The 11,004-nt window shown below is 37.3% G+C and overlaps 1 protein-coding gene across 1 annotated transcript; it reads right to left on the bottom strand.

Moving 5' to 3' along the window:
* Window positions 1–1,697: 1,697 nt before the first annotated feature.
* On the bottom strand, window positions 1,698–8,392 carry LOC104452301 (probable LRR receptor-like serine/threonine-protein kinase At1g53440). Its single transcript, XM_039314451.1, has 23 exons — window positions 8,113–8,392; window positions 7,948–8,019; window positions 7,546–7,614; window positions 7,379–7,447; window positions 7,228–7,299; window positions 6,881–6,952; window positions 6,729–6,800; window positions 6,555–6,626; window positions 6,400–6,471; window positions 6,233–6,309; window positions 5,918–5,981; window positions 5,723–5,788; window positions 5,466–5,525; window positions 5,327–5,365; window positions 5,189–5,235; window positions 4,710–5,089; window positions 4,354–4,552; window positions 4,117–4,254; window positions 3,696–3,797; window positions 3,309–3,521; window positions 2,983–3,220; window positions 2,688–2,838; window positions 1,698–2,248 (listed from the first exon to the last, which is right to left on the bottom strand). The coding sequence occupies exons 1-23, from the start codon at window positions 8,256–8,258 to the stop codon at window positions 1,835–1,837; spliced, it is 2,904 nt and encodes a 967-aa protein (XP_039170385.1). The 5' UTR covers window positions 8,259–8,392; the 3' UTR covers window positions 1,698–1,834.
* Window positions 8,393–11,004: the final 2,612 nt, after the last annotated feature.

Below are 11,004 nucleotides of genomic sequence, written 5' to 3' on the forward strand. Positions count from 1 at the left end.
GTAGGTTGTTCATGTCATCTTGGTCGATGAACCATTAAGATTGGTTCCATAAGAATTTGCCAAAATCATGAACTTGGTGTTATCTTTCACCTAGAAAGGTTCAAGATAAGCCGTCGTTTCAACTCGGCGCACATTTCAAAATCGTGATTCTGCTTTTCTGTCTCCTTATCCAACCTAAAAGCATGTGCATTCGTGGAGAGAAGCTGTCCGGTTTCTCCTAGGCACACGTTCCCATGACCTTTTACTTTATTATCTTTTCTGCTTTTCTGTGAACTTGATGGGCATCACCTGCATGCGTGTATGAACCTTTTCATCCTATTTGAAATGAACCGTACTACAACCCCACGGAATCATTCTAATAAGAAGATAATGGGCTCATCAGAGTTTTGTATTTTTCCTGAGCTTCGATAAAAATGTGAAAATGAGGAATTTCAAGTCTTCAAGATGATAAAGATGAGTTAAAGATTACATGAAGTCGTGTTGGTGAGAATTTTTAAGAGGTCATCCTCTATTACTGTACTTTTGATGGGGCCACACCATAGACAATGCCCAAAAATAAATAGATTTTTGGTTCTTTTGTCATATCAAATCGAGTTAAAATGGAAAAGGAAACGAAGCACTCTCCCAAAGAACTTGGATTTTTCATAGAAGAAATCAAGAATGCCACAAACCTCAAATTACAATACTATCTTTTTAAGAAATGGGTGAATAAATGTCGCGCATACTGTACCTAAAAATTCAAAGTAAGATCTTCATACCATTGAGATTTGAGAGTAACCCAAATGAAGCTAGACCTTGTGGCTAAAGGCCAGCACGTGCTTAATTCTCATGCGAGGAATTGGATGGACAATAACGGCCTACATAATAACGTTTATATTTCTCTCGATTTCTTTTTTTTGTTCCCCAGACAAAAAAAAAAAAAGAACAGAAATCTATTTGGTAACGCCAACTTATTGTTCTATTCTCCGGAATATAAAAGTGACTATGAAATAGATTTGAAACAAAAACAAGAAATTAAAAAAAAAAAAAAAATAACTTCTTATTTTCGAGAACAATTTCTAGAAATAAGTTCTTTTTTTCTTTTATTTTGTTCTTCTTCCTTGTTGTGGCCACCGCAAGCCGCCTACCAACTGTCGGCCACCTCACGCCACCCGTGGCCACCGTTGGCGATTGATTGCCGGCGACAATTGCCGCCACCTGTAGCCCATCGGCCGACGACCACCACCATTTGCTGGCAACCTCTGTCACCAACCCCGCATGACCGCCACACGACCACCAACCGTCTTTGCCGATCACCGCCACAAGACTGCTGCCCATAGCTCACTGGCCACCGCCCCCTCTCGCGGCCGGTGGGCTGTGGGCGGCAACCTTGCACGGCGGTTGACGACTACGGTCGACGGTCGTGCGGCGGTCGTGCGATGGTCGCGCGACGGTCGTGCAACCATCGTGTTGCGGTCGTGCGGTGGCAGGCGGCAATCATGCGGCGATCGTGCAACGGCTGGCGGCGGTAGTAAAAAGAAAAGACAAATAAATGCAAAAATTTATAAATTTTTACCAAACACATTTCTATTATTTTTCTATTCCAAGAATAAAAATTTTATATAATTACCAAATATCTTATTTTACTCAGAAATTGTTCTCGTAGTAGAAAAAGAAAAAAAGAAAAACCTTTTCTGAAAAGAAATAGTTCCCCAGAATATAAACATTGCCATGCGCACCCTAACGTGCTTATGTAACAGTCTTCAACAGTAGTCTTATTACCTATATTTCCACCGTCGAATTCCTTTACACTATTGGCTGGAAATCCATAATAATTACTGAACTAATCCGAGACCTAAAAATCTGGTAAAAGCTCGCTCTCTGAAGAACGGCCGTGGGTCTTATCCTCACTCCTAGAAGAAGCTGAAGAATTAATCCATGGACCTTCGATGGACATGCTTCCGAGCACCGGGTGAGCGTCCTGATAGAATGTCGAGACGTTTGATTGGTTGTTATTACCTAGCCTCTCAAAAGCTCTGAATCTAGGATCTGGATTTGTTGCGGCGCACTTGATTATCGGTGCTTGAATTGCGCTCTTTCCTTCAAGCATGCTCACCACAGATGACATTGGTGGCCTGAGAGTTGGTGAAGGATTGGTGCATAGTAGTGCCAGGTTTAGCATTCTCATTGCCTCTTCCTCAAAGTAATCGGAGCCAAGGCGCGGATCCACGAGTTCAAGAACGTTCCCTTGCTCTTGTAACACATAGGCCTTTCATCATGTACAAATAGATATAGAAGTTTAGCCGGTTATTTTGCTTTTAGAAACAAAAAACAGTTTTACGAACAATCAAGGGGAGTAGGTTGCTGATAGATGGAATCTCATCATATTCATGCATTCATGTTCTCCACCGCTGAGCATGCTCATGCATACATATCAATATGACAATGTTCTAAGCTTCTAGCCCATCTTTTCTCTTTCTTTTTCTTTTTATGAAGTCCTTCAAAGAAATTATCCCTTCATATGTTTATTTAATCTGATTGAATCTGTCCCCAATAGCTTGTTCCACCATTTAATTATGAAGTCACATGCCATCATTCTACTCGCTAGTCCTCCAAACAAACCCACAGAAAGTAGAGAAAGAGAGCTTTAAGTCCAGTAAAAGCTTGGCTGCATGGTTCTCATCAAACTTAAAGTCGCTATACTTTACCCAGTCAAGGAGATAAACAAATTCATCCTTTGGCCTGTAATTGGTGTTGCTCTTTCCGCTGACAATTTCCAAAGCAACAACTCCAAAGCTATAGACATCAGCTTTGTCTGTCAAGTAGCCCCTCATCGCATATTCAGGAGCCATATAACCTCTAAGGCAAGGCAAAATAGTAATGGTGAATATGATCGTAGAAGGAGGACAATTGGGCAAACTATTACAAATATGTAGCAATCAAAAGTTCATTAGATAGAGCTAATTAAAAGAAGAGAATTAGCCAGAATAATAGAAGACTTACATTGTTCCAGCTACCCTTGTGCTGATATGCGTATCCTCTTCTTCATTGAGTTTGGCCAAACCAAAATCTGAGATCTTGGCATTTAGTTCCTTATCAAGTAGCACATTTGTCGCTTTTATGTCCCTATGAACAATTTTCAACCCAGATTCCTCATGAAGGTAAGCCAATCCCCTTGCTATTCCCAAAACTATTTTCTTTCTTGTGGCCCAGTCCAACTCAATCTGCTGCTCATCTAATCCTAGGAAGAGAGAGAGCGTGTGTTTTTTTTTTTTCAATTGAATGCTCATTAATAGCATATTAGTCAGTTTAGGGAAAGCATCTTTTACCAAAAAGTGCACGGGCAAGACTATTGTTCTCCAGATATTCGTAAACCAGCAATAATTGATTTCCTTCAATGCAGCAACCATAAAGTTTTATGAGATTTGGGTGTTGGAGAGCAGATATCATGCCTATCTCATTGAGAAATTCACGATTGCCTTGCTTTGATTTAGGAGAATGCTGCTTCACGGCAATTATAATTCCATCCAACAGTATTCCTTAAGATTAATCATATGAATTTAAAACTCATAACTGATCATATGTTATTTCATTAAAAAAAAAAAAAGGTTAGCTCGAAAAGATCTGAGTCCAAAACAAAGACACATGATGAATTTATCAGACATTTCCTTCACATGGAATGAAGGATGAATTTATGAACATAATGTAAATTACCTTGTAAACTGGCCCAAACCCTCCTTCACCAATCTTATTCACAGAGTCGAAGTTGTCCGTAGCAACTTTGATTTGCCTTAAAGTGAAATGGCCAGTTTGAAGATCTAACCCATGCAATGCGAAAACAAAAACGGAGGTGTATATCAAGAGTGCAATCAAAAAAAAAAAAAAAAAAAACTAAAGGAAAAGTACAATTTGACAACAAACGGAGGAATGATCCATCTACATGGTCTCATACACATGCAATCCTAGTTAAAAGAAAAAGGGCCAGCTTTGAAGGTGTCATAGTTTACTGATAAGAATTCCACAAAAAGTACGAAGAAAACAAATAAATACGGTCTTAAATTAGGCATCATATTTGTGCGATGAATCAAAGAGTGACATATTTCTACATGAGCAAACATGTCGATATGATAATCTCACCTGGATCTTTAACTTCTTTACCGCCAAAGAATCCTGTTAGCCAAAGGACTAGTAATATCAATACAAGGAGAACCACTAAAGCTACTGTGATTCCAATGATTTCTCCAGCTGATAGTCCAGTGCTTCCAACATCAAAGTCTACGAGCAGGAAAAAAATGATGGATTTATCCATGAATGCTTCAATGACCACATAGGGAAAAAAATTGATAGAGATTAGTACGTTCAGCATTGACTTACTTGGTGTCACTGCAATAGCGGAAATAAGTGGTCCATAGACACCTCTATCAGGAACGTCCGTGGTTCCCTTTCCTGACCAATATAGATGAATATCTAAAGTACTACCATTCACGTAAATGTTATCAAAATCTCTGTATATGCCCTTCCCAACACCCCCTGCTTCCTCTGCAATATTAAAATCCTTTAACACTTGATTGCCCTGCAGGGATAAAACAAGAATTCTGGTAAGAATAGGTCGTGCTCTTTTCAAATTGTTGTGTGCAGCCGGCTTGTCAAGTGCCTCTACAGAAGACGATAACTCAGCATAACATATGAACTTTAAAAGATGATTGGGTGTCAAATTTCACTTCACTGACCTGTATCGATACATCGAATATACGTCTCCCAAGGCTTCTAAACGTTTTATCATTGGAATATTGAATTTCAGCAAAATGGAGCCGCACTTTGTAATTTCCTTTCATCATGCAAAGGCCATAGTATCTGATCGACCAGGGGGAAAGGCGAGCCGTTTGGTAAAATTCTGAACCATTCGCATTTATAGAAAATGGGTTATTCGCTATGTAACTAGCGTTGGCTTTTCCCATATAAAGCCCGGTGCTGCTGTATGCCCACTTTTCTGAAGAAGCAGAAGAAGAAGAGGAAAAAATCGATGGGCCATTTGGACTAGTGTCCTCTTCATATTCATTCCCCTCAAAAGTTGTTTTGGTTCCTCCACAATTGATAAACAAGGAATGGTCTGCATATGTCGTTGGATCATAATGCATAAGACACGATAGGAGAGAAAAGTAGCTTGACGGTTTATGTTCAACGACAATTCAGACATAGTAGAACTCACACTGTGCTTTCCCACTGCAAGGAAGATCCTTCTCCATGCACCACAGCCTTAATGGGATAAACCAGAAAGATTGTTGGTAAGATCATTTTTACATGCAATTATCAACAATTGGTATAATTCTTAGTCAAAGAGACTTACGAGTTGTTTCCGTTAGATGCATAACTGGAAACCAAATTACTGCAAAGCAACACAATGTGTTAGATAATAACTCTAGAAATGTGGGGACGAGATGAAACTATAAATTTTTTGCCTTAAGGGAGAATGTGCATTGACTCACACTTGTGATTCCTGACAACTGATAGGAGAAGAACCGTTGAAATTATTGTAAGATAAGTCGCTGCAATTCATACCTTGACCTAGTTATTGTACATACTCATCCCCGTAAATAATAATAGTATGAACAATCGAAGAGTGATATATGGGATGTCAACCCCATGACTATCGTACTAAGAATTATGGATTGAATCCTGCAATCTATGACAATTGTATGAAAAACCAAGAACAGAGAACAGGATATGTTCATAGGAGACTAACAGATAATGCTTGCTACTTGTTACCCAACCAGGTACTGCTCCAGTAAGGGAGTTGTTTGCTAGGAACCTACATTCACAAATAAAAGTTATGCAACACTTGTCTAAAGAATCGATCCATATATGATACTAATGAGGAAGGAAAGTCAGCTACATATTTGCTAAGATATTCGGAGACGTCAAGAGAATTTGTAATTACATGTAATCCAGAGCATGTCCCATCATCTCAGGAACTTGACCGGTTAATCTGTTGACACTCAGGTCTCTACCCAAAGATGGGAAAAAAAAAGGAGATAAATCAGATAGTTGTCTCGAGAAAACTTGTAGAAGTACATGTAATTTGATCCTCAGTTTGAGGGCTTTCTCATATATGAAACAAATCACTTCTTAGAAAATGCAATGATCCAAAATCTGTTGATGCTTAACAATCAGCCCGCTAGACTTTGCAAAGGAAAGAGGATATAGCACACAAACATGTTGGGACAAAACGAGATATCCACCTCATTATAGCAACTTACAATGTTCTCATACTTGTCCGTTTTCCTAATGTAACTTGGAATAGAGCCAGTAAGCAAGCAATTTCTCATAATCCTAAGATGTGAAAAACAATAGTTAATGGTGATTAGCTATAATAAAAAGAGACAAAAGAAACAAATGAAATATTCATTATATTGAGCTCACAAAGTCTGCATCATGGTCATGCCTTGCAAATTAGGAAAATTCGAACTTGAACCTTTCAAATAAGATATTCTCCTGAATGCATATAAAAATTACTCCATCACATAACATTAACATCCATTCTACAAGAGAACAATTGCACGGGATCAAATGCTCACAACTCAATCAAGTTTGATAACAAAGATATGCTTGAAGGAATAGGTCCCTCCATAGATGTGCCTTGCATATCCCTAAAGAAATTAATGCCGTAATATAAGAACAACTTTTCAGTATCTCATAAATCATATAAATAAATATTTTTGGCCCTAATTAAGAGGGATTAGGATACGCACAATCTTGTAATTTTGGTCCAATTCCCAATAAAATTGGGTATCTTTCCTGATAATGTGCTTCCATCTATACGACTGCAAGTGATCCATAAATCAAAATCCTTCAAAGGAAATTTAGTATCTTGAGAAATAAAAGGTATTATGAAGCCACTTACAAAGTTCGTAAGTTCTTCAGATTGCCAAAGGATTCGATTATCGTTCCCGTAAAATTGTTAGAAGACAACTCACTGCTTTAAAAAAAAAAAAAAAAAAGTCTAAGAATAAGGAACATTGAAGGATCAAATATCAATGTATAAATGTACATAACATGGAATAAACTAGATCTTCATCTCCCCAAACAAATAGGAACTATATTCTAGTCTAAGTGGAAACACTAAAGTAAAATCGTTCATTTGATAATCTCACAATCGAGAGAGCTCACAAACATGAAGAAAAGACTTCTAAAATGTGTTATCCAAGCAAAAGGCAAAAGTGTGCTAATTAATCTACTCAATTTACTTACAGCTTACTTAATCGGCTCAAGTTGCCGATGTTTGGCTCAAGAGTGCCTTCAAGCAAGTTATCCTCCAATATGCTGGGATAGGCATAAAATTATCATCATAAGATATAACAAATTCTCAATACGAAGTTAAATGATTTATAGCAAGTCTTACAACTCCTCTAGCGTGCTAATGTTGCCAATTTCCTTAGGAATGCCACTTATTTGATTTCCAAGTGCTGACCTGAAGTACCAAATCAAAAACAAAATTATGCTTCTTTTAAAAAGACTCCTAATTAAATTGTTATAATGTTTATTCGATGTATGGTAAGATTAACTTACAAAATTTTAAGTGGTATCCGAGTAAGAGTTGTGGGGAGTGATCCACTGATGCAGTTAAGATTGAGATTTCTGCTTGCAAAGAATGCTCACTTTAAAACTTTTACAATTCGCAAATAATAGCTTTCTAAACTTCAGAAAAATAAGTTGATTTAGTTTTCCATGATTGCTGACAAGTACATGCTTGAAAAAATTGATAACTTGTTGCTTAAGAAAGACCAATCGAGAATAACGGAAAAAATTGTCAATAATAAGGTAATGTGGAACCATAATAGTTTTCACCTAACTCATAACGTGCATTTCCTTGACTTCCCCATGGAAATAAAGAACCATGGCCCATCAAGTACACTCAAGTTCTTTGGCCTAATTATCTTCAAGATCTCATGTAGTTTGAGTATAACTTACATGACTCTTAGGTAAGTGAGGTTGCCGAATTCATCAGGAAATATCCCTATCAAATCAAGTCCCTTCAGCTGGCTAAGAAATGAAGAAGCATAGGTAAATCGCAATTGATGCACGTTGAAGAAGGATACCGAGATGGAAAAAAAAAAAAGGTCGGTTCAAACATACATTTTCGTGACATGACAAACCGTGATGTTAATGAAGGAACAATCGCAACTCACGATGCTTGTCATTCCTGAAGGCAAGGTCGTCACGTTTAGACCTATATCATCATTACATGATGTTTTGGTTACATTCCAGTATTTGTTTCGCATTTTCGTGGCAATTGTTTTTAGTGTATCAACTGCAAGGACAAACCAGAAGTTGAAAAATCAATTACTAATGTCCATTGTTGGAGAAGTAAAAATGACTAAAAACTAAGGGTAAGCAGTTCCAAGTTTTTTATAGATTCCACCTGGAACTTAGAACTTGCCTGTCGATGCAGGTTCCTCATTTTTTAGAATCTATAACCTATCAATCGGAACTTAGAACTTGAAACCCACCTTATCATAGATTCCAGAGTCAATTCCAATGCCTAACAAATTCTTCTTTCTTTTTCTTTTTTTCTTTTTTTCTTTTTTAGTTAAGAAAAACGAGAGTGAATGCTACAACAAAATGAAAGCGTCTCATCTATCAATAACAATGATCCATAAAAGATGAACACATAAAATAAAATGAACAGTAAAGGTTCAAAACATGTAACATATAACCTAAATTATAGAATTTCAATCCTCAATATTCTAACCACTTGAAATCTAAAGAAACAACAATCATAGTTAATCACTTAATAATAGTTTTACCAATGATAATTAAAATTACTATTAAATAAACCAAAATAATTATTAGAGAGCCTCACCACATATATTCATCCCACTTCAACTAGTAAATTTTATTTACTAATGATAATCTCCTCATTAAGATAATAAAAAAAAAGATATTAAATAAAGCATTCAATCATTAGATATATAAAATAAATTACAATATATAAAAATATAAACATCACTTTAGGTTCCGGTTTAGGAGAAAAATCAGATATTTTACTTTAGGTTCCTAGTCCGGTTCTAGTTCCCAGTCCCAGTTCTATTCCCGATTCTGATTTAGTTCCTATGGAACCAAGAATAGAATTGGTAACGAGCGATTCCAATAAAAGTGGAATTGGGAACCGAATCATATCTCCCTAGAACCTAGAATTGGACCTGTTTCCATTGATCCGGTTCTTCAGTTCTTAGTTCTACTTTAGAACAATGCTCACCCATACTTAGAATAAGTTCAATTTGCAGACCTCAACAGAGAAGAGCCCGAGAGAGATTTAGGATCAGAGCTCGGAAAGCAAGTATCCCAAAATCATAGGGCCACAGAGAACTTCTTAACTGCCATTAAAGGAAAGGTTCTAGTCATTCTCGCGTACCTTCATCTTGCGGCAAGGGTCGAGCATCACCCTCGAAGACCGCAGAGCAAATCATGGCAAGAACGACGCAGACAGCCGCTCTGTAAACTGAACCCAGAGGCATCACCATCGTTAACGCGCGCGACACCGACCCAAACACCAAACCTCGATCTCGGAAGAACTGTTTGCAAGCGCAAAACGACACGGGAATGCTGCCGCGACCACGACCAGAACAGCGCGAAGAGACACCGGACGGAAAGGAGTGATTTTTTGGAGAGGACGGGAGATGAGATTTTTCGAGCGCTTTGTGTTTGTCCGAAAGAGAGCGACAACTGAATATTTATCGACTACAAGGACTAAACAGTTTCCTCAACATCATTTTTGGTGAGACTTTTGTCTTCCGGTGGCTCTTCCACGTTCAAAATACTCGTGCCTATTAAAAAAGTGGTCCTGAATTATTTAAGTTTTAAATTGCAATTAATGATTAACGTAGTAAGACTATCTCGTCGAGCATGTTCAACACGTTCGTCCAACGACAAAAACTAAACAACTCATAACTCTCAAAATATATTTCTTTTTCTGCATTATATACAAGCAGCCTGCCTTGAAATATTTTTCATTAAATACAGAAATAGTACTGGAGATATCCTAAACTTTATCTAAAAGCGGTTCAAGTTATTTAACTCTAATATTGAATTAATAATCAGAGTTCGACAGTAGAATGGGCAGTGTTGGGTTATTGATCGGATTGAAAAAATTATTCACTTAATTATTTTTCTAAATCTGTATTTAAAATTTAATGAAAATTTAGTACATGCATGCTGCAAAGCATTAAATTCTTTGGGAACTAAAAGTTAAGTCAACACTACTGTGGAACCGACCGTGTCTTTTGGTTCGGACCTAGCAACCTGGGTGGGTCAGTCAAAGCTAGATGAACTGACACTCAGTGAGTGGGCCATGCGGCCCATTCAGTCGGATTGAATTTTTTTAGTTATTGACCCGATGTAATGGACGATCACCATAAGATGAAATGATTCATTTTTCCATCTAACGATATTTCTTAGATCACAGGTTTAGGTTCAATTCATGATGATAAATGCCACCAATAGCATAATTTTATTTTGACTAGTGATATCGGGGTAGGTGCTTTTTTTTAATTCTATAATTATCGTTGGTTTAATGATTAACTCTCGTTATGAAAAAAAAAATGAACTCAAACTTTAAGTTAAGATAAGATTGGCGGCACAGTGTATATTTTATAGGTGAGATACTTTCTCCATAGCTCATAAAATGGGCAAATTTTCGAAGGGTTACCAACGAGGTATTTGGTAATGGGAAGGCATCAGAAGGTTTAGATTTTTGTTATAGGACGTAGGGAGGTTTAGACTTGATTTGGGGGGTGAGGAGATCATCTATTCACATTGTCTTTTAATATGTGGTCCTCACTTTGGAACATAATTCATGTGGAGACTTGCCTTTCAGCGTCAAGTTCGTGCTGAACGTCAAGTGGAGATTGAACATTAGAAAAATGTCCTAAAGCAATTGTTGTTAGGCAAAAAATAATAAAGCTAGGATATAGCGAGATCAAATATAAATATTAAATACTTCAAATTTCAGGAAAAAAAATGAAAGTT

The sequence above is a fragment of the Eucalyptus grandis genome, chromosome 6 (genome assembly GCF_016545825.1).
Source record: "Eucalyptus grandis isolate ANBG69807.140 chromosome 6, ASM1654582v1, whole genome shotgun sequence".
NCBI lineage: Eukaryota > Viridiplantae > Streptophyta > Magnoliopsida > Myrtales > Myrtaceae > Eucalyptus > Eucalyptus grandis.

What these genes read in the sequence shown, in the direction of transcription:
- LOC104452301 (XM_039314451.1), bottom strand. Translation starts at nt 8,258, where the DNA reads ATGCGAAACAAATACTGGAATGTAACCAAAACATCATGTAATGATGAT. An exon ending in TGGACCAAAATTACAAGATT is followed by an intron (nt 6,627 to 6,728) that starts GTGCGTATCCTA and finishes TAATTTCTTTAG; the next exon opens with GGATATGCAAGGCACATCTA. An exon ending in TTGTTTATCTCCTTGACTGG is followed by an intron (nt 2,249 to 2,687) that starts GTAAAGTATAGC and finishes ACATGATGAAAG; the next exon opens with GCCTATGTGTTACAAGAGCA.